Consider the following 23197-nt stretch of genomic DNA (forward strand, 5'->3'; position numbering starts at 1 on the left):
CTTAATCTTCTGTAAGTTGAGAGTTGTCTGGTTTTTCTAGCTGGAGGCATGGAGAATGCCTGTTCTATTGTGGGTTCTTGGAACCAGGTTATTAAGGTTGTTAGGAGGAACTGCAGTCACCTAGTCCAATATTTCTTTCAGCTGGCATTACCGAGGGCCTGTTGCAGGTCGTGTGCCATGCAGGCCCTGGGGATACACAGCTCAGCGAGACACTCTCTCTGTCGCTGAAGGACTCCCAGTCTTCCTCACACCTAATGCTGGGAGCCCTTCTAATATCTTAAATGCCAGCCTCTGATTAGACGTTTCTAGTGACTATAAGGATACTATTTCACAGGTCAGATTGTTCCCTTTTCAGTCACATGGTTTTTAGATTTGGAGGAGACCAAAGAGTTCATCCTATCCAGTTGTTCTGGGCTTCATTTTTTGGTTGAAATCTTACTCAGATTAACTGATCGGTAAAATGAAGAAAATGAGCTGTGCTCTGGGTGTGGCCCTTCTCGTGCTCCTTCTCACTTCCAAGGCCCCTCCTGAGAGCCCTCGGGCCTCGATCCAGTATTTGGATCAACTCTAATAATTAGAAAGATTCTTCCTAAATTGAATTTGTTACTTCCTATGTTGTTCCAGATTCAGGCCCGTGGAGCAGCAGAGCATAAATCCACTTTGTCTTCTTGATAAATACCTTTCAGATACTGGAAGACCGCCCAGGATACCTCTTCCTGTCTCCACCTTTTCTTCTCCAAGATAAATCAGCCTCCTTGCCTTTAACCTGTCTTCAAGGGGCATGTTTTCAAAGTTTTAGTCAGGAGATTCTTCAGTCATTCTGTTTCTTCTGTCTGGGAAACTAGAGACAGAACTTCGATGAACTATCTTGCGTGAATTTGAAGTTGGTTTTTTAACTCCCCTTCCTCATCCTTTATTTTCACCCCCGGTCAGGCTGAGAACTTTCAGCCTTTTAGAGAAAGCTGTTTATTATCAAGGTCAAAAAAAAAGAGATGTCAAAGCCCCGGCCTCAGATGGAATTCCAAGTTGAGATGGCGATCTGAACTTGATTCCCGTGTGTGTTTTAGGACCCTGCCCACACAGCCGCCCTGTCACCCGGATGCCTGTCGGCGCCGCAGGGCAGGGCCTGAGCTGGGCATCCCCTAGGTCCCATTCTGTCCCCGCATCAGGTTTCACAGGCCCACAGCAATTTTCACCGCGGGGCTGCCTGGCGCTTGCGCAGAGCAGCCTGAAGGGAAGCGCCCCCCACCCCCCCGGCACACACCAGAATGTTCCTGCACCGCCCCGAGTGCTTCAGTTCCACTCAGTATCAAAGGCTCTGCCCTTTGAGAGGGAACAAGTGATGGGGCCACTTTTGGGCATTAGAATAGAATTCTTTTTGGCATCTGAGAAAGTTGATGTTTTGTACTCTTTGATCGTTTCCTTTCCACTCGTTTTAATCGACGGTCCAGGGGTTGATTGTGTTATTAGGTTGGAGAGCATGTATTCCCTTTGTTTTCACCCTCTTTCCAAATTTTATGTAGAATGGTGCATTCAGATTTAGTTTGAATATAATTTCCTGAGCTATATATGACACTTAGGAAGCATGAGTTGATAATAATACCCTGAGTTTCCGCATTTTGTCATACTTTACCATCTGTGCCACATACAAAGAGTGTTAGACTTCTGTTCCTTTGCTTGCTGGGGATGATGTAGGGCACACAGATAAAAGTGTCCCGTAGGTGTTGCCACTGCAACAAGGAGTTCTCCACCTGGGACCTGTAGACATCTGGGGCATCTGTGACAGGCTCTGGGGACTCCTTGAACAGACTAAGATTATTGCAGATTTGGGTGCATAAATTCTTGTTCACAATTTTCTGGAGATTTTTCAAGGCATCTGGAACCAGATAATGGTTAAGGATGACTGACTAGATGTTTCAAGATCCTGAAATTGAACCAGATACATCTTCTAACCAGGGCTTGTGGTGGTGTCGATTTTTGTTGGTTTATTTTTAAGAAAATGCCTTCAGAATTCTGTTTCAAAACAAGCCTGTAACTGAGCATCCTTCAGCCATGGTCATCTGATTCAGGACTAATGTGGCTACCTCTTCTGCACCAAGTGCTATATGGAAACCAAAAGAAAACAGTAGGGTGCCACCTAGAGGTCTTAACAATGTATTTCACAGCTTTGGAATCAGGCCCGGGCCTTCTCCCTACACGGGGCTCTTTAGTTTTAGGAACTTTCTAAATTAAGAACATTCTTTTCCTCTCAAGTAATTGCAGACCCTAAAGGTGTGTGGCAGTGGTATTTTCATCTATACAGATGCTACATTTGTGGGTTCTAGCCTTACTACTCCCATAACTTAAATGAAAGCTTTATGTTATAAATGGCATTTGTTTTATAGGGATGTAGGAACCACAGGCTTTGGGATCCGCACTGCAGTTGAATATACTTTTAATCATAAAGCAAGAACAAATTGATGCCTGCTATAAAATCATTTTTGGTATATTGACTTTGTTGTATTTTCTCTGAAAGTTAGAATAAATTAAAAATTAAGGGTAATTTGTCTTAATTACACTTAGTATTCCTTTCAGGATGGTGATATAGAATGATGTTTGCCAAATGGTGCAAAAATTGTGGGGTTGCAGAGTTGAAGTCCCTCTGGAAAAATATAGCAAACAATTTGAATCCACCTGAAGGTGTATGAAGGGAAGTCCGGAGCCTCTGCCGTGACTGCGTTAATTTGTTTCTTCTTTTATAATTGGGGCTAATCACAGTGTCTTAATACAGGGTTCTTGTGAAGATGAAATGAAATGAAGTTGGTAAGCGCAGTACCTTATATATAAAAAGTCTTTTAACTTAATAAATTCTCTTCAATTTGTTATTATTATCACTGGCCAGTTTTATTTTCAAGACAGCTGTAGTGAAAGAGAAACAGACAGTTTTGTAAGTTAACAGAAAATTTTGTAGTTTTAAAAAGCATTTCCACAAATGCAATGTTTGATTAGAGTTTCAGTAAATATTTATTTATTCATACATTCAGTAGCTATTTATTCAGCTCCTGTTAGGTGTAATAATCATCTTTGGTTTCACAGGTTTGATATTGGGAACAGCAGTAAGAAAGATGTGGACTTTCCGTGGAGATAGATGATAAACAAGCAAATAAACGAGGTGATTTCACAAAGAAGTCCTTCTTGTGAAGAAAATTCATGTGTGTCATAGAGCGTGGCCAGAGGCCTGCTTTAGGTTAACAAGGTGGCCGGGGAAGGTCTTTCTGAGAAAGTGACATTTAAACACTTTCCCGGATGACAGGGAACTAGCCGCATGAGGGTTCGAGGAGCAGCCGTCCCAACTAGAGGAAATGGCAAGTGTACGTGCCATCGGTGGGAGTGTGTTCAGCACGTGCACAGACCAGGAAAAGGCTGGAGCTCAGGGAGCCGAGGGGGCGTGGCAGCGGATGCGGTAGAGGACTTTGGACTTTATTCCGTGGGTCATGGGAAGAGATTGGAAAGGTGTAATCAAGGTGGTGATATACTCAGATTCGTATTTTGAGAAAGATCCCCTTTGCTTCTTTATGGAGAATAGGTGGCAATGGACCAAGAGTGGCAACAGAGAGACCAGTTGGGAGACTTTTATTATAGTCAAGTCAAGTCCAAGTCAAGATGATAGTGGCTTGAATGAAGATGTTGAATTAATGGTTCAGGAGCTGGGGTCCTGCCCGCAGCTCTGTGCAGGACAGCATGTGGTTCAGAGCACCAACCAAAGGGTCAGACTGTCTGGTTTGAAGTCTGACCTACTCTGTGGCCTTGGACAAAGTTCTTGGCTCCTCTGTGGCTAATTTTACCATCTCCAAATGAGAAAGAGGATAGTGCCTTCCTCCTAGGATTGCTGTGAGGATTAAATGAGATCAGGATATTTGTAAAGTGCTCAGAACAGTGTTACTAGTGCTGTTTGTATTGTCATCATCACCACCTTCAATGCAAGTACTACTCCCGCATCATCCTCACTACCCCCAATTTACAGATGAGAAAACTTAGACATAGAAGGTGGTTTTGAAATCGGAACATAGGTGTCTTGATTTTGAATCCATTATTTAATTCTTTTTCCTTCCAGTTTTATTTAGGTGTAGTTGACATACAGCACTGTGTAGTTTTTTGAGGGGGGAGGTGGAATTAGGGTTTTTTTTTTTAAATTTTATTTATTTTTAATGGAGATGCTGGGGATTGAACCCAGGACCTTGGGCTTGCTAGGCATACGCTCTACCATGAGCTATACCCTCCTCCCCGAATCCATTATTTTCTCTGTAATGTATTATGTAGCATGAGCTCAGAGTCGTATCTCTTGCTCTGAATCTCTTTAGCTCAGAGCCCAGTTATTTGCACCTGCTGGTGTTTAAACAACATGGACAAAATGGTAAGTAAGGCTGGCGGAGTCCCAGTGTGCCGCAGGGAGGCATCGAGCGCCTGCGCCTTTTTCCCCCACACCTTGGACCATCAGAAAGTTTAATTCCCTGTGTTTTGGAGAGAGAGCGTTTGGACACCTAAGCCGAAAGCGTTAGTAGGCACATAGTAATGAACAGAGGGGAAGGAACTGACCATTTTGAGGACCTTGTAAGTTACGAAATCTCTCCAGAGGACATTCAACTCTTCACTAATGGCATTAAATGGGCTCATACATAATATAAACACATGAAACCCACAGGTTATCCCCAGACTTTTTCTCATCTGACTTTCAGTGACCAGACTACCAGACTTGAATTCCCCTCTCCTCCCCACCTGTCTGCCTTTGCTCAGTCCCTTCTGGAGTCAGCCACGACATAGGTAAGGGTCAAGGAGCAAGAGAAACCAATTAGAAGCAAGGAGCTTGAAAATCTCCCTGTTCCCCCAGCCTCTGGTTCCTCAGCCGCCCTGGTGCTCTTTGTTGCAGAGTGTGAGCACTTGATCCGCCACATGCTGGTGTTAGACCCGAATAAGCGCCTCTCCATGGAGCAGATCTGCAAGCACAAGTGGATGAAGCTGGGGGACACCGACCCCAACTTCGACAGGGTAAGCTGGGAACCCCTCCTAGGGCTACTGCCATCTCTTTTGCCTGTGACTGCAATCAGACCAGTACCTGAAAAGGCGGGCCTGGATACGAATGACTGTGCAATACTAAAGCAGCAGGTGACGCCGACAAGAAGGAATCTTAAACCAGCTGAGTTGGAGAATAGTGGTACCAGGAACCTTCCGCTTGTCCCCAAATCATAGTCCCTCCCTGGATCTTGGGACAGTACAGGCTCCTCTGGTGAGGCTGTTTCCCTCCTCTTGTCCTCGGGTGCTCAGTCCAGTGCCTCCTATAACATACCTTTATTTAAACCGTTATACCCATTCCAGGCACCCCGAGTTGCTCAGGAAAATAGAGATCTTATCTGCTCATAGCTGAGTACCCAGCACTTCCTTGCTTAGGATTTGTCTGAGGCAAAAAATATCCCAAGCTAGGGGGCATGGAACAGCTTGTTCGTTGTGTATGATATGCCATCTTGACATGGTTGATTGGGGGATTGATAGCTTGCCTTTTTATCTGTTACAGTTAATAGCCGAATGCCAGCAGCTGAAGGAAGAAAGACAGATGGACCCCCTAAATGAGGATGTCCTCCTGGCCATGGAGGACATGGGACTGGACAAAGAGCGGACACTACAGGTATCTCCAAAGGAGTGGAGAACAAGGTGGGGTGTAGACATACTCCCTGTGTCCTGCCTCTTCCATTTTTTCTCCTTCCTGGGAACGTGGACCTTTTTGTTTTCTCCCCATTCTCCTTCCTCTGCCCCTCTCTGGGGCTTGGAAAGAAGGCGCTTTGATCTTCTAATACTACTGTTAAAAGGGTTTTGGTCATTGACATGCCATTTCACCAGGGTTTTTCACTCTTTCCCCTTTTCTCCTGGTAGTCGTTAAGATCAGATGCCTACGATCACTATAGTGCAATCTACAGCCTGCTGTGTGATCGGCATAAGAGACATAAAACCCTGCGTGTTGGAGTGCCTCCTAGCATGCCCCGAGCCATGGCCTTTCAAGCACCAGTCAACATCCAGGTGGGCAGTGACTCTAGTGACCGGATTCAGGATAAGTAACATGGAGGAGGGGGTGGTTAGCCCTTGCTCACTAAGCCTTAAGTCAAGAGAGTTCCTGTTCTTCCTTACCTCCATCCCTTCCCGGCTGTCGTCTCTTCCTTTGTCAGAGACCAGGCAAAGAACTGAGCCTTTCTTTGACAGAGAGGATAGAAGGATATTCCATTACCCAGGATGGATAACGATAGTTGAATTAAAAAAAAAAAAGAAACAGCAAATCATTCAGAGAGACTGTCGTCTCTAAAGAATGCTTCCTTGTTGTAGCTTCTAAGGGCAGAGGAACCAAAGACTCAGAGGTAGAAACACAGACTTTAGCAATCGAAAATACTTTGAAAGACTATCATTATTTCCCTCTGGTGCTGAAGGCATGTGTGTGCATGTGTGCATTGCTTTCCAGGCGGAGCAGGCTGGTACCACTATGAACATCAGCGTTCCCCAGGTGCAGCTCATCAACCCAGAGAACCAAATCGTGGAGGCAAGTAGCAGCCTCAGCCTCCGAGAGTCTGCTGTCAGCCGAGGCTACTTTATTCCCCATAGCCGTGCTTCCTTTCCTTACCTGTCATTTCTCCTTTGCGTGTGTTTCTCCACCTCAGCCGGATGGGACAGTGAACTTGGACAGCGACGAGGGTGAAGAGCCGTCCCCCGAGGCACTGGTCCGCTATTTGTCGATGAGGAGGCACACAGTGGGCGTGGCGGACCCACGGTGAGTGTCGGGCCAGCGGCCCTGATTAACACCCCGGCCGGGAGGTCCCACCAGAGCTTGCGTTCCTACCAGGGCACATTATTCCTACTTCATTGTATCTGCCAAATGAGGTCTAATCCAGGGGCCAAGACATGTTTTTAACCCAGTTCAGGGTCCCTGGTAGATCAGACTTGATTTGACTAGAGAATCGCAGACCTGTCCCAAGTGGATGGTGGGCTGATAGCCACCATCACGCCAGTTAATCACAGTACTTTGGTGAAAAGCGTATCTTTTCCCACAAAGATTGAGGTCTTCTGATCTAAGCCAAATGAAAGTTAAGTACCCCTTAAAATTCATCTGAATTTGACAGCTTTTAGAGATATTTGTCATATATTCTAATTCAAGACTCGTCTAAGGAGTGAGGACAAATAATATATGATTTATATATGTTAAACGTGAAATTAAGTCAACAAAAATCCAAAAAGCCACCAAATAAGTACTAGTTTCCCAAAATGGTTTCCCAGAGCTGTCGCTCAGTATGTCCCCTGCTGCCCTCGCTCTGGGGAAATGGACAGAAGGCGTCCCCGGTGTTTGCTCCGCACTTGAACAGCCCCTCCCTCTTTTCTGGCTGTCTCTTTTACTGAGTAGGGAGGAAGACGTTGTGGCAAGAGTTCTCTTGAGAGTTCAACTAGGGGCAAAGCTAGGTTTCTTTTTTCTCTAAATGAGTTCCGAAAAAGCCTGCCCAGCCCGCTGATGAGCTTGCTTCTCGTTTCTCGTTCTCAGCCAGGGCAGCAGGGGAAGATTCTGGCTCCAGAGGCTGTCAGCTGCCAAGGGGTGGAGTCCCATGTCGCTCTGTTAGTGGAAAGATGTCTTATTTTAAAGTGTGCCGTAAAACCCCTCTGGCGGGGCACCACAGCCCGGCACATCACTGCTTATCTGTCCCATCGGCGCTGTCAGGAGTGACTGCATTCTTTCCCTGATGAATCAGCTGCTACTTCAGGCAGCCATTGTTTTAGTGGATGGCGTGTGTCCTCCAGAAGCTTGCTCTTCACCTCCAGTCTTTGAAAACCTCAACTGGACTGGGGCCAGCATTTCCTCTTGGCTCAGAGCTGTTGGTTTTACATGAGTGGGCAGTGAAGAATGGTGATCCCTAGTCCTGGAAGCGAAATGGCGGAGATTCCACACGCTAGGCTGCTGCTGGCTTGGGATCTCAGAGAGAAATTCAGATTTGGGAGGAAAGAGAAAAAATAAAATAAATGGCGCTGACCTTGGCAGTTTCGTCAGTTTGGGGATAGAAGTTGTGAGTGAGCACATTAACCAGACTTTTGTGTCATCTGTTTCCCATCAGCACGGAAGTTATGGAAGATCTGCAGAAGCTCCTGCCTGGCTTTCCTGGAGTCAGCCCGCAGGCTCCATTCCTGCAGGTGGCCCCTAACATGACCTTCATGCATAACCTGTTGCCCATGCAAAATCTGCAGCCAACTGGGCAGCTGGAGTACAAGGTACCGGGATGTGGGGGAGGGCTTGCCCCAGAGAAGCACACCTGAGCTTCCTTTGAGAGACTCTAAGGGACCGTGCCTGGGGTTTAAGGGTGTCTGTCTAGAGAAGGATTACTTTGCTTGTAAAAGCAGCTCGAGTGAGAGGATGGATTTCTCTAGTCTTCACCACCGTCATGGGACCCCTTCATTCCTGTGGATTAGTTCTCTCCTCCCGTCCCCCTCACCTCAGCAGTCTGTCCTTCACTGTCCCCCTGACAGGAGCAGTCCCTGTTACAGCCGCCCACCCTGCAGCTGCTCAATGGAATGGGCCCCCTCGGCCGGAGGGCATCAGACGGAGGGGCCAACATCCAGCTACATGCCCAGCAGCTGCTGAAGCGCCCACGGGGACCGTCCCCTCTTGTCACCATGACACCAGTGAGTTGCAGCGCAAAGCCCAGCTTGCTTTTCTCAGAGGCTTTTGATAAAGAGGTTGTGGGCCCCGGGTCAGGAGCCCAGGGTTTCCAACCTAAATTTCCGAATTTCTTCTTTCCCTCAACTTATGATGTTCAAAATATTCCTCTTTCCTTCAGGCCAGTAGTATTTTCCAGACTTAAATTTTGGTTAACTTCTTTACTTAACCAAATAATTTCTACACTGCAGCGTGCTCCTGGAGAGCGTCAGCCTCAGGGGCCCTTCTGGGCACCGTGGGTAAGGATGGACGGCTGCTGTCCCGCCGGCCCCAAAGCTGGGAGCCGCAGCCTGGCTCACAGCCTTCTCACAGATGACCTTCCCTGCCAGGGGGCAGCGGAATCTAACTGTTTTCTCTGGCATTAATTGCTTTTTAGGCAGATTTCCAAAATTACCTTCTCACCAGCCCTTTCTGCTGTAATTAACGCTGCTTCCACTTCCGGTGCGGCGAGGACCGGGGTGACTTGGTGGTTTCGCCTCCACAGGCTCTAACCTGGAAGCTGGTCTCTCTCAGTCCCATTTTTTTTGTTTCTTTTGTTTTTTTAATATGGTGGTTACATTCAGAGATTCTTTTCCTCTCCTGAGTTCTGTTTATTTCTGATTATTTTCCTGTTGTAAGTAAATTCATTCATTCCTTCCTTCACTGATTTATTCATTCATTCAGCCGCATACTGCCTTAAGGTTGGGTGCCCATCACAGCGCAGCCCTGACCGGGTGTGCCGGGGCAGTGCTTCTCAATGTCTCTCTAGTTGAGAACCCTTTTTCCCTCTTCAGTCCATCCATCATGGGTTAATACCTTTGTGAAATATAATGTAAGTGAATTATTAGAGAAATGCAAATTTTAAAACATATGAACTACAAGGCTAAATTTTATTCGATTTAACAGAAAAAAAGTTACTCCATTAAGTTGCTATAAAAGTTTATAAATCTTACCCTCTATTTGTTTACTCACCTTATCTTGGATTGGTAACAGAACTGTTTGTGGACTGGCACAGGTCCACGGGCCACACTTTCAGTAACACTGCTGTCGGGGAAAGGAAAGAATTTCTAATCACGGTTCCTGGCCTCACTGAGCTTACGCTATGGGAAGATGAAGCCCGCATATGTGAAGTATTGGAACAAAAGACCACATGTGATTAAGCCGGAGCGAAGGCCAGGGATTGTAGGTGGCAGAGGAACTCAGCCAAGGGCAAGCTTCATGGGACGTGGAGGGACTCACTCTGTCCACTGTAACTGTTTTTGCCAAGGTCACTAACAGGCATTTGTTGACAAATCCAGTGGCCATTTTTAGTCTTTATCTTTTTGGACCTCTCAACCATATTAGTCACTGCAACCATTTTCTCCTTGAAATATTATCCTCTTTACCCACATTCTCCTTCTTTTCCTCCTGCCTGTCCTTCTCAGGTTCCCTTTCTGCTTGTTCCTTGAAGTGGGTCAAACCCAGAGTTTTATCTGTGCCCTGTTTCCATCTCACTTTACAGACCCTCTCTGGGTGGCCTTTTCCCCTTCCCTAATTGCAGTTAGGGTGACTCTCCAGCCCAGAATGCTCTTCTGAGTTCTGCACGGCTGTATCTGAGACTGCCTACTGCCCAGATTTAGTTGGTTATTCGACGTACACTCACCATTGTCACTCAGCATGTCCCCAGATGAACTTACCCAGACTCTGTGAAACCTGTGTCTCCCCCAGATGACAGTGAAAGGCACTGTCACTCTCCTGGTTGGACAAACCAGGAATGTGAGCTTTAGCTTTCGGTCTTCCCTCTCCCTTGTTCCCCATATCCAGTCAGTTATCTGGTGCTTGCGAAGTAAGCATCTTACTTCCGTCCATCTCCACTGCCCTTTCCCTAACTCACTGTCCCCCTTTGCCTAGATTAACACAGTGCCTCCTGGCTGGCTTCCTTATTTCAGTCCTGTCTCCTCACCCCTGTCACCAGCCCTCTTCACACTGCAACTAAAGCCCGCCAGCCTTCTAAAATATAACTCTTGTAACAGCGTGTCCCGGCTTAAAATCTTCAGTGATTCACCGCTGCCTTTTCTCAAAATAAACTTCTTAATGTGGGTATTCAAGGCCATTTATAACTGGCCACAGTGTTCGTCTCCTGCCTCATCTGTAGCCACTTCCTGCCTAACCCTGTTCGCTCCAGCCTTGTAGAATTGTGGTCAGGGATCTGGAAAGCTTAGGAGCATTCAGACAGTGGAATTATTCCAAAAGTTTGTTTTGCTTTATAATTATCGTCCATTGAAGAAAAAAATGCTCTTTTGTAATAATTGAAGTACGATCTTTGCACTAGTGCCTGAGGCTTGGTGATTATGTGAGCTGCCAGGCTGTCAGTTCGCATAGGATGCAGAGCATCCCGGTCCACGTGCAGAGGGGAGGAGTCCCAGCAGTGCACGCAGGTGGTGGGCCACGTTTCCCTTAACGTGTTTTGGTGGATAATAGCTATTGTAAAGCATTGAATTGCAATTACACAACTGTATGTTACGTACTAAAATGTACTTTTTAAAAACCAGTATGCTTCTCTGGAGTTCAAGACATCTAAAGCCTGGAAATAACATTAATATGAAACAACAGGTCAGTTCCTAGACATTCAGGGTACACAAGCCACTGCTGTATTTTCAGGTCCTCCAGCACCTGCAGGCCTTCTCTCTCTTCTCAGCCTAGAAACCTCAGATGCTTGCAACCCCGTTAGCTCTTTGCCCGGCAGCTCGTCCTCTTCCTTCAGGTCTCAGGTTAGGGGCCACGTCCTCTGGGATGCCTTCCTCAATTCCCAAGCTGCCTTTAGACGCCAGGGGTGTGCGATTGTGTAACTGTGTTTGCCTACCTCTGTCCTCCACGGGGCTGTAAGAGGAGGGCAGGAACTCTTATCTGTGAATCCACATGTTATCCTGGAGCCTAAGTGGGCATTCAGCTCTTTGGTGGATGAATAAATGAATGAATGAAGATGAATCAGAGGAAGCAATTCAAAGTAAAACCAACTGAGCAAGGTAAAAATGGGGAAATAGAAAGGTACATGAGAGTTCTCTCTAACACAGGGATCCTCGAAAAGTTCTGCAAATAAAACAGTTAACAGGAAGGCCTGCCCCGAGCCCCGTTTCTCGAAGGAGCGCCGCCTTGAGCTTTTCCTTCCTGTCTCTCTTCAGGCAGTGCCCGCAGTTACCCCTGTGGACGAGGAGAGCTCGGATGGGGAGCCAGATCAGGAAGCCGTGCAGAGGTAATGTGACATCTGGCAGTGCTTGCAGAACGCCCTTGGGCAGGCTCCCCCTGCAACCAGCGAAAGGTCACCTCTGCCCAAGGAGGTGGTACAGTGCAGCTTCAACATTTGTGTGGTCTCTTTGCTCAAGCCAGATGGCATGTTCCTCCCCACATGGAAGTAACAGAAGACTACCCAGAAAATTTCATTTCTGTAAGCACCATTGGAAGTCCCCTAAGTGACAGCAATAACCATAAGAACTTTTTCTCTCCTCCCTCCTTCCTTCCTTGCCCCCTGCCTTCATATTGCAACTCTGATAGTGTTCACAAGGCACAAAGCCTGCTCCTACCTGCCAAGAACTGTTACTGAAAAGGAATTGGAGATTTGGGATGACAGTGATCCTAGCTAGTCTGGCCATGGACCTCTGGCATGGACTCTTCCTTTCCAGGAGAATGAATACCTCTTGTACTGTTTGCTGTGTGCTTCTTCCCAGGGACAGATGCAAATAACCATTGTTTGCAGAACCTTGTTGAGAGATGCCTAATAAACAGGAAACGGCAGTGACCACCAGGCATGCTGTACTGTTCCCATTAGCCGTGGTCCTCTGCTCCATGCATGCCCCCTGGTGGGAGTTGACTTTCTTATTTTCCGGGGAAGGGGAGTTTGACCAGAATCCAGCATGTATTTCCCCAGAAATACAGGTGTTCTTCAACATTATGTGTTTTTTTTCCCTTGAGGGAAGTTGAAATAAAATGGTTTTCATGGGCTCTTGGGGAAACTTCGGGTGTTTTTATCAAATGGATATTAAACCACTAATGGCTTACTCTTTGGCAAGTTTACATAACACTAGTTACTTGAGAGTCTGTCAACTGTTTTTAGCTGAAATGGACAAAGTAGTCAAGAAAGAAATGAGACCACTTTTTAAGAACCTGACGGTTGCTGGCCAAGGTTCTGTCCCTACCCCTAGCAGCTGTGAGAGCCGCTGTTCAAAAGGAACAGCATGTGGAAAGAACAGGGGCAAACCGGGGTGTTGGCAGGTGGGCCAGCTCCTTCTGTAGCTTAGCGGATAGAAGAAAAATCGTGTGAACTTTTTTTCTTCTTGATGCTATTTCTATAGTTTGCCGATAACAGGGTATATAAAGTTGCACATGGGCCCTGCTGGTGTCATGAAGGGAAATTAGGAGATTTACTGCCCTCCTACCTGAATTAGACAGCAGCATTTCATCTTACCTTCTTTGTCTTGTACTTTACTTCCTCTGGCTCCACCTTCTTTCTTCTTTAGACCAATATTTAAAAGGTAAAATGCCCGTCAGTTTTGATGTAGTGAAAAGGAGTAATGCTTCTTTTATTCATGCCGGAGAAGAGCAGCAGTGGTGGAGGAAGTTGTCAATCAGACAGAGGGGGACCAAGATCTTATTAACGGTATTGACTAAGGGGTGGATCTCAAAGATCTTCAGAATGAAACTCATCAGCTTGTCAGCTCTTCAGCTTTTGAAACTTCTGTTTTCTTGCCTTGCCTTTTTTCCCCCTAAAAAACATTCTAAACATTTCATGTGGTTTCATTTCTTCATTCTTTAGAGAGTGTTGGTTCACGGGACAACATCAGTTTTTCTTCTCTGATGGCGGAGTTGCAGTCATGGGGTGTGAGGGGAAGGGTGGTTTGGAACCTGCTTAGCCCTAAATGGAAGAATCTTGTAGTGAGATCAGCCTCAAACCCTGGGGGCCAGTGGCATCAGGAGACATATGTGAAGTCCTTCTGAATATATCTCTTGGCTCATCTCTGGGAACAATCCTTAGGCTCATTTTCTCTGACTTGTATTTTGGAAAGTTGGAGGGAAAAGAGGAATAAAATTAACAAGTAGGAAATAAATTCTTCTAGTGAATGGAATGAAGTAAGGAAAATCCATCTTCTTTGTGAGCTACAGCTGCCTTCTCTCTTCTCTTAATGGCTGCTCTTAGGTCCAAAAACTCAGCCACTTCAGTGGAAAGCCAACTTTTGTTGGCTTTTCAGACTTGTTTCCCTTTCGTCCAGTCAGGGATCTGTCTGCCCTTGAGCCCTTTTTGAGCTCTGGCACTGTCTCATCCTGAGTGCTTTGGATTAACTTCTAATGCTTCTTGCTGAGGAATGTTCCTGTCTGTCTTTTTTACTATGAAATCTGCTCCTGCTTGTTGCAGGTACTTGGCAAATAGGTCCAAAAGACATACACTGGCCATGACCAACCCTACAGCTGAGATCCCACCGGACCTACAGCGGCAGCTAGGACAGCAGCCTTTCCGTTCGCGGGTCTGGCCCCCTCACCTGGTACCTGATCAGCATCGGTGAGTAGCCACGTGAGCTGCGTGAGCTCCTTGAGGCTCTTCGGACAGGCACCCTTCTGGCTGGTCTTACAGAGCTGGTGACCAGCACCGAGGCTGTAAATAGCATCCTGAACTTACATCTTCTCAGCTCCTTGACTAAGCAGTGCCCAGGGCAGCAGGAGAGTCTTCTTCCCCATTACCTTGTAGACGCGTTTGCTGCCTGCAGTTGATTCTCGTGATTCTAGATATTGACTCGTAGATGAAATTGAACTTGAAACCTGCAAGCAGGTGAAGCTCTCAGAAGGCTAACTGGAAATAGGGGGATTTGTAGCCAGATCAATAGGCTTGACTTTTAATAACCCATCACCATCAAAAGAATGGGCATTTCTTATCACATGACCACTGAACAACGAGCTTGGATATGGAGGAAGCTACATCCCTTTGTGAGTGGTAGAGCCGAGACAGTGCATCCTCTTGAATGTTGTGCTTGAGAAGTCATTCTTGCAATATTCTGATGGCAAAATCTTTCAGTAGGTCTCTGATATATTTATAATTCATTCTCTTGAAGAAAGAAAAATAATTTTAACCTTCCTGGCTGAGAAAACTTCACAAAATTGAATTCAAGTAAGCCTGGAAGCAGAGGGAAATGCCACTTTGCTAGATTAAGAAGATGATTGTCTTCTGTGAATACCTCGATGACTAAAAATTTTAGCTGTGTCCATTCCGAAGCTGTCCCCAGGCTCATGGGCCACACTTTCATTGCTAGAGCTTATTTTATTTCAATCTTTAGGGAGGACAATGAAAAGCGGTCTTACATGGGAAGGTTGGAAAGCAGATTCTGAGGAAGGGAAGTTTATAAATGTGTTGTTATTCAGTCTTGCAGCCGGCTCACACTGGCAAGCTTGACACAGTGTTTTTATTGTGGCTAGTTACCCATGGGTCATTAGAAGTAATCAGCAGAGACAGGTGACCTCTGAGCAGGCTGAGACATCATTAGTGCCACGTTGGAACTCTGAAAGAAGGAAGATAAGCTTTTATAAATGATCATGAATAACATAGTAAGAATGGTCTGTTAGGAATGACAGAAATAACATTTCTCAAATAAAACTCTGATGGCACAAAAAGACAGTATTTTTCTTAGGAAAATCTCTTAAGACCTACGTCATTAAGGTACTACATCAAGAGTACCTTGAGTGATTATTAGAGAGGTACACTTTCCACCCCATACATTTTCTATGATTTCTCTATATCGCTGAGCTCTATGCTATTATGTAATAGGACCTCTGTTACTTTGTTTCTCCTTGTTTCAGTCTTCCCCTCCTTTAGAGCCCCACACTTGATTTTTCAGCCTTTGTTAGGATCCGTTGCTAGTTTAAGCCCTTTGGGTGCCCTTGTTTAAGTCACGTGCTCCTCGGGACGCATTCTTCGGCCGGGGAACGTGAGGATCGGCACGTCTCCACAGTCTGCCTTTGTCACAGACCTGATACCCTGTTTGCACTTGTTACTAAAGGAAGACCACACTGGCCCACAGCTCCATTTGTGTGGTTTCCGCCCTGCCTACAGTCACTGTCAAGGCCTTGCCTGCTGGAAATCTGTCCGCTGTCTGTTTTCACATGAACACTCTAGGTAGAGTGTTTCAGGGGTTTCCTGTGGTCAAGCCAGTTTGCATTGGAATGAATGCTTTGTGAGCGGCAGACTGCGCAAGGTGGGGCGTTTGTGCAAACTCAGCATGTCTTGGTGGGGTTGCTGTGAAAATATGGCAACACGAGAGGATGAAGTTAGTCTTCAGGGGAAAAGAGAAACTTTCCAAGGCCATAAAACACTGAAAATGGGTGGCCTGGATAGATCATTGAACTCCTTTCATTTGCTGGAGGAAATGACTCAAGGACAGCGTTTGTATCGGTCCTTCTCAGTTATGACAGATGAATCCAACATGGAGACTGAAGAGGGGTCTGATCAACCTTTTCAATCCTGGAAGTGTGTAATTTGAGTTTTCTTTTTTAAATTTTAAGTGTTAAAAATAACAACAAAAAAACACAAGCTGGATTTTGCTCAGGTGGGAAACCAAGTCCCTGTTTGAAAAGTGTAGTGGGACTATCAGCCTAATATGAGGCTGTCCTGAATTTGATGTGATTCTAACAAAAATGAAACATGATTGATGCTGTCAATGCTTCCAAAATGAGCAACTGCATCAGAACTGTTCCTTTGGAGTTACCGTACTGGGCTGCCCTGGCTGTCGGTCTGTCCACAAGCAGAGCTTCTGGAAAAGTCACGGAATACCTGGACCTGGGGATATTGCTCTGATGGGAGAGGTTGGGTTCTGTGCAGACAGACTATATTAACTCCTTGAAGAACACAGCTTTCTGAATGAATCAGAAAATATTGAAAGCTTTAAGAATCAAATTTTAGGAGAAAACGGTATTTGCTTGCTTTAGCTCCAAAAAATAGAAATAATAAGTATTGAGGAAGTGCTCTTGAGAGCAACTCTCATGATCACTGTTTCTGGAGCGTGTCTGCCAAAATCATTTGTCTTTTGTGTTACTGAAACAGATACGTGTTTGTGCTCATTTCATTCGCTCGCTGCCGTGTCAAGCTTCAGTTAGAGTCTGAATCGGAAGTCGTCATTAGAAAAGAGAGGGTAAAGGGCTATCACCTGCTACCAGAGCTTTTTTGACTCCTCTGCACAGTCATCAGACCCTCCCTGTCTCTCCCTGTCTGCACTGCACTTGAACTTGCTTGTTAACCTGCTTCCTTAGCCCTGGTTCCGCTTCAGTTCAGAATGAGTAGCTGGCAAGGTAGTACATCATTTCACCCATAGCTCAGTGTGACGTCATCTCTGCCCTGGACATGAAACCCTGATCCTTTCCATCAGCTGCTGGAATGCTGCCTTGGCAGTCTTCTATCTGCTTCCCTCCACCCATGAACATCTCTTTCTGATGAGGTCACGAGCGCAGGCGTTAGCTTCTACCCCTGCTGCTTATCGGCAGCTTGTTCTTTCTTCCTGTGAGATACTGGCTGTGTTCTGGCGGAGCAGTGGGGCCGTTCTGAAGGTAATCCACATGCTTCCTCCTTCATTAGCAGGTGGGGAGGGTGCTGCTGCTCTGAGAAAACTTTCGCAGCAGGTAACCTTGTTTGCATTGACCAGGTACGTGCAGGGTCTTGAGGCCCACGTTCCGTAAGACTGCGCTGTCTGCATCTGGGGACCAGACGTCCCCATTTCCCCCACTTTAACCCTCTGCTTTCCAGCACAAAACCTGTGAATTTCAGACCTGACCTTTGACCACAGAGTTAACTGTAGCTTCCCTCTGGTCGGTCATATGGAGGTTACTGCTCAGGGAAAACTTCAGGTCAGATGGTGAATTTTAGGTTTCTAGAGGCATGAGATAGAGACCTGATTCTAGAAGCAAGAGTTCTTATACGGCTGGGCTGTGGGATACTGAGAAGCTCTTCTCTCTAACCCAGTCTATTTGTAAGCACTGGATATATTTGATCCCAGGACCTCACTGGGCTTGGAAATTAAGCCAACTCGAGGTAAGTGGCAATGGAGGATGGTCGCCTGGAGCCCTCTAAAGGGAAGCAGGCAGGGAAAGGCCTGGCCTCTGGAGATGGCATGGACGGGGTGTAATGTGCAGGGCTGCACTTGCCGCCAGCCATCTTTGTGTTCAACTGCGACAGCATCCCTAGGTGATTTGGTCAAAACCCCCGAGTCCTAGCCCCTAACTTTTTCTTCCCATGTATTCAGCTCTACCTACAAGGACTCCAACACCCTGCACCTCCCTACGGAGCGTTTCTCCCCTGTGCGCCGGTTCTCAGATGGGGCTGCAAGCATCCAGGCCTTCAAAGCTCACCTGGAAAAAATGGGCAACAACAGCAGCATCAAACAGTTGCAGCAGGTAATGGAAGAGGCGGCAGGTGTCCCTGGAGGAAGCGTGGGTGACCGCGACCAGTGTAGCAGGAGGACCGGGGGCTAAACTTCCACCCGCTCCATGTCAGCAGCACTGCAGTTGTAGAGGCTCAGAACCGCATAGCATCCTGACACTTCTTGTTGTGTTCAGCTTTCCCCAGGATCAAACTTACTTACCCTCTGGAGGCACTAAATTTCCCTCCTGTCTCTGCAGCTCATTAGAGAGGAATTTCTGGGCTTGGGTTTCAGTGGGAAGCACCAGGGAATGTCCTTCGAAGCAACCCTGGCGTTCCTGTCATGATTTATGGGCACTGGGTCTTGTTGGAGCCTGCTCTGCATTCTTACCACCTGGCAGACTCTCCAGTTGGTACGGAATGCTGCTCCCAGAGGAAGGAGGAGTATGTCCAGGCTTCTATAAAGGGCCAGTTTCCTTTCTGCCTTCTTGATGACCAAGCGTCGAGTGGCATGTGCTTGGTACACAGATTTCACACTGGACACTTTTGCTGATACACAGGCCACCTTGGCATTTGCCCTCCGTTCAGCCAGAACCGAGTGTGAATGTATCTAGTACACAGACCCCTACGTAAGTGGCTTAGTTGCTCATCCAGGACACTGTTCTTCTCTGTGGCTCTTCCTGCCCGTGAGACCTTGGGGCAGATCTGCATCTGCTGACGTCCCTGCATGGGGTGGGCCTGGCCGCATCCCATCTGTATCAACTGCTTTCCCTTCAGGAGTGTGAGCAGCTGCAGAAGATGTACGGGGGGCAGATTGATGAAAGAACCCTGGAGAAGACCCAGCAGCAGCATATGTTATACCAGCAGGAGCAGCACCATCAGATTCTCCAGCAGCAGATTCAAGTAGGCCTTCCCTCTTGGCTTTCTCCAGCTTGCGTGGAGTGTGTTTTCGGCTGACTTGCCTGTGAATTCTGGAGAAGATCACGCAGGGCAAAGTGCAGCTGAGTTAGATTTATAGTTGACGTGTTTGAGTAGAGGTAATCAGACCTTGCCATGAACGGCAGAAGCGTGAACCTCAGTCGCAGACAGTTCTTCCTGTGTCTCCCCTTCCTGAGAACAGCCCTGGATAACCTCCAAGCTCACGGTCATCCTTCTCTCCGTTCCCCCATGTTTTAGGATTCTATCTGCCCTCCTCAGCCGTCTCCACCTCTTCAGGCTGCGTGTGAAAATCAGCCGGCCCTCCTCACCCACCAGCTCCAGAGGTAATGAATCAGACTGTTTCATGCCTAAGCTGGTGGCCTCACTCATGTGGGAGATACTGACTGACTTGAGCATTCATCTGGGAAGAACCTATCTGGAAAGCAGGGAAACCAGCTTAAATTTCAGCAGCCTCCCAAAACCCTGCCTTCCTGTCCATCTTCACTTTCTTAGCCTCGTGAACAAAGTAGTCTCACATCTAATACAGGAGGCCAGACACTGGGCCACAGTGATCTCTGCCTCTTTGGGACGTCTGGTAAAACAAGACATGGATACTTTTTTTTTTTTTAAGTAAATTGTGGTGGGTGGTTTGGGTATGTTTTTCTAGCCTGGAGGCAGAAACTGCTGTCACCTCGGGAAGTTTATTTACTTACCTGGCTCTGTTGTTTTTTAAGGTTAAGGATTCAGCCTTCAAGCCCACCCCCCAACCACCCCAACAACCACCTCTTCAGACAGCCCAGTAACAGCCCTCCCCCGATGAACAGCGCCCTGATGCAGCCCCACGGTGAGTGCAGTGGGGCCGAGCCGTGGGGACACAGGCTCCGTCCTGGGGGCCTCCGGCTGCTGATGGGGTGGGAGGAGTGGGGGTAACACGGTACTTGAGGGCTGGGCTCCAGGGCCAGGCTGCCTCGGTTTGACTCCTGCTCCTACCAACTCCTCAGCTGTGAAACCACAGGTCAGTCACTTAACTTCTGGGTACCTCAGCTTCCTCAAACGTAAAATAGGGCTAATGGCGTTTAATGAATAAATTTGTATGTGAAGCACTTGAAATAGTCTCTGCAACAAGACAGCTCTCAGTAAAGGTTGACGATTATTAATATTTTTCAGAAACCCCCCACAACTCTACCAAATAAAAAGCGACTGCCAGACCCTTCCCTCTTGTCACGCCTGGGTTTGGTGTCCATGGTGCCCGTGGCTCCTCTCCCGTGGGGGTTTAGATGGAGGTGAAGATGAGTGTGCCCGGATCCGTATGGGCCTTCAGAGACCAGCACTCTGAGGATTTAGTTTCAACAGCTGAGGATCTCTTAAGTAACACCACCCAGTGTATGTCCCCTGGGGAGTCTGAATTGGTCTCTGGGCCCTTCCTACTCAAAGTGGGGTCCCCGACCAACAACGAGAACAGGAAAAGCAGAATTTCAGGTCCCATTCCGCACCTGCTGAATCAGAACCTGCATTTTAGTAAGATCCCAGGGCATTTGTGTGCGTAGCGTTTGAGAAGCACTGCCCTAGTCAGAGCTCCTCGAGGTATAACCCGCAGACTGGCTTTCGGGCAATTTACCAGTATTACAAATTCGCGGGGCCCTGCCCTGACCCCCTGAGTCGGCTTTCCATGGGTAGGGCCCAGGAACCTGTTCTCACGGCTCCTCCAGGGGAGCCTTCTGTGCCCTAGAGCTGGAGAAGCACTGCTCTGGGTGGTGTCCACGTGGAGTCCTTGCTGACTCCCCTGCTGTCCGGCCGGCAGGTAACCCGGGCGTTTAGTCACTCTGAGCTTCCTTTCTCTGCAGGTGCTGCATCTCCCCCCCAGTTTCAAGGCTTCCCCTCCCGCAGTGCCATCTTCCAGCAGCAGCCTGAGAACTGTTCCCCGCCTCCCAGCGTGGCACTAACCTGCTTGGGCATGCAGCAGCCTCCCCAGTCACAGCAGGTGACCATCCAAGTACAGGAGCCTGTTGACATGCTCAGCAACTTGCCCGGGGCAGCCGCAGGCTCTGCTGGTCGGGGCGTCTCCATCAGCCCCAGCGCCAGTCAGGTTCAGATGCAGCACCGCACCAACCTGATGGCCGCCCTCAGCTACGGGCACCGGCCCTTGTCCAAGCAGCTGAGTGCCGACAGTGCAGAGGCCCACAGGTAAGGCTGCCCAGAGACACCCAGCCATCTGTCCAGGTGACCCGGGTGGGAGGAAGCCCCTTAGCAGGGTGATGGAGGAGGAGGAAAGGAGGAGCCTGACTGAGCTGTGCTCAGCCTACCTTGTATCAGGGTGGTGGGTTTGGGATGAACTTGAAACTTACTTATTGACCCAGGATCAAAATGCTAATGAGACAGAGGAGATAAATAACAAGGCTACCTCACTGTGTGTCCCCAAGGAAGGAAACAGCTGATTAGAGGAGTCTGTAAAAATGCCAGTTCCCCTCGTCCTTTCTCTGTCACTCATATTCTAAGAGATTGGTACATCCTAGTAGTTCAAGTGATGGTGCTGCCTTCAAGCCAGAGCTGGATGCGTTGCACACAGTGTCCTGAGTCCCTTGGAAGTGACAGGATGAGCGAGTGCGAGGGTTGGTGGGGAGGACGCATACGTCCCCGTCTTCCCTGCCGCCCCGCGGTTCTCTGTACCAGCGGGGCTCCCTACTGAGGAGGAGTGGTAGCAGTTCCCCAGGGGAGTCTAGCACGCTTGTCGCACGGATGCCTGGTACTCACTCCCTTTTGTGTCTGCAGCTTGAACGTGAATCGGTTCTCCCCTGCTAACTACGACCAGGCGCATTTACACCCCCATCTGTTTTCGGACCAGTCCCGGGGTTCCCCCAGCAGCTACAGCCCTTCAACAGGAGTGGGGTTCCCTCCAGCCCAAGCCCTGAAAGTCCCTCCACTTGACCAGTTCCCCACCTTCCCTCCCAGTGCCCATCAGCAGCCACCGCACTACACCACGTCGGCGCTGCAGCAGGCCCTGCTGTCCCCCACGCCGCCAGACTACACGAGACACCAGCAGGTGCCCCACATCCTCCAAGGACTGCTCTCTCCCCGGCACTCACTCACCGGCCACTCGGACATTCGGCTGCCCCCGGCAGAGTTTGCACAGCTCATTAAAAGGCAGCAGCAGCAGCGGCAGCAGCAGCAGCAGGAGTACCAGGAACTGTTCAGGCACATGAACCAGGGGGATGCTGGGAGCCTGGCTCCCAGTCTCGGGGGACAGAGTATGACAGAGCGCCAGGCTTTACCGTATCAAAATGCCGACTCGTACCACCACCACCACGCCAGCCCCCAGCATCTTCTACAAATCAGGGCGCAAGAATGTATCCCACAGGCTTCCTCCCCAACCCCGACCCACGGGTATGCCCACCAGCCGGCGCTCATGCATTCGGAGAGTATGGAGGAGGAGTGCTCGTGTGAGGGGGCCAAGGATGGCTTTCCGGACAGGAAGAGCTTGAACACATTGACCAAAGGCTGCCACGACAGCCCCCTGCTCTTGAGCACTGGCGGACCTGGGGACCCTGAATCTTTGCTAGGAACCGTGAGTCACGCCCAGGACTTGGGGATCCACCCGTACCAACAGCCAGCTGCCGCGTTCAGTAGAAATAAGGTGTCCAGCCGAGGTAAGAGTCCCTGCGAAGTGCCCTCCTGAGCCAGTCTGCCCTAATTCAGTTAACGTGGCAGCGTTACCTCCCTTCAGCTAGTGCTCTGTGTTCCGAAGAGAAAAAGAATTTTCCTGAGAAGACCTTCACGACCTTTTAGAGGCAAAGCATATAGGAAGTGGGTATCTGGTAGGTGAGGGGGCGGGGTCTGCTTTCAAAATGAAAAGAGAGTGATGGAAAACTGACATTTAGATCAACAGTAAGATGTATTACCTGTTTCCCATATTCACTCCGTAGTTTCTTGGAATCCAGAATTTCTTGATGGTCGTGAAAATAGCTGTCTTTAACTTGTCCAGTAGAAAAAAGTCAGCCAGTGCTGAGGAAATAGGATTTAGTGTAAATAGCATCAGACTAAGAGTCAACGCACCCCCGTCCTGGACTCGCCTCTCACAAATGTGATAACCTTGTCACTTAAACCCAGGATTCTTACTTTCCTCATCTCTGAAAAAGGGGCAGGGGGAGCAATGGTCTTCTGCAGAGTATTTGTGAAGGTTAAAACATGCATATATGTGTCTGTGTTTATACATAAAGTTTGTG

At 48.1% G+C, this 23197-nt stretch overlaps 1 protein-coding gene across 4 annotated transcripts in view; it reads left to right on the forward strand.

Moving 5' to 3' along the window:
• The window catches only part of SIK3 (SIK family kinase 3), a 210011-nt gene that overhangs the window by 173884 nt on the left and 12930 nt on the right, over positions 1 to 23197 (forward strand). Inside the window, exons 7-21 of one of the 4 annotated variants that reach the window (XM_015242201.3) lie at positions 4907 to 5025; positions 5549 to 5659; positions 5905 to 6048; positions 6482 to 6559; positions 6678 to 6787; positions 8115 to 8268; positions 8524 to 8679; positions 11854 to 11924; positions 14079 to 14222; positions 17944 to 18094; positions 18837 to 18962; positions 19236 to 19321; positions 19712 to 19821; positions 20822 to 21161; positions 21747 to 22621. In XM_015242201.3, the coding sequence (XP_015097687.2) occupies positions 4907 to 5025; positions 5549 to 5659; positions 5905 to 6048; positions 6482 to 6559; positions 6678 to 6787; positions 8115 to 8268; positions 8524 to 8679; positions 11854 to 11924; positions 14079 to 14222; positions 17944 to 18094; positions 18837 to 18962; positions 19236 to 19321; positions 19712 to 19821; positions 20822 to 21161; positions 21747 to 22621 (2775 nt within the window). The remainder of the gene's footprint in view (positions 1 to 4906; positions 5026 to 5548; positions 5660 to 5904; positions 6049 to 6481; positions 6560 to 6677; positions 6788 to 8114; positions 8269 to 8523; positions 8680 to 11853; positions 11925 to 14078; positions 14223 to 17943; positions 18095 to 18836; positions 18963 to 19235; positions 19322 to 19711; positions 19822 to 20821; positions 21162 to 21746; positions 22622 to 23197) is intronic. The other 3 variants (XM_015242203.3, XM_015242202.3, XM_031670471.2) reach the window with 3 other exon arrangements.

Source organism: Vicugna pacos, chromosome 33 (assembly GCF_048564905.1).
Source record: "Vicugna pacos chromosome 33, VicPac4, whole genome shotgun sequence".
NCBI lineage: Eukaryota > Metazoa > Chordata > Mammalia > Artiodactyla > Camelidae > Vicugna > Vicugna pacos.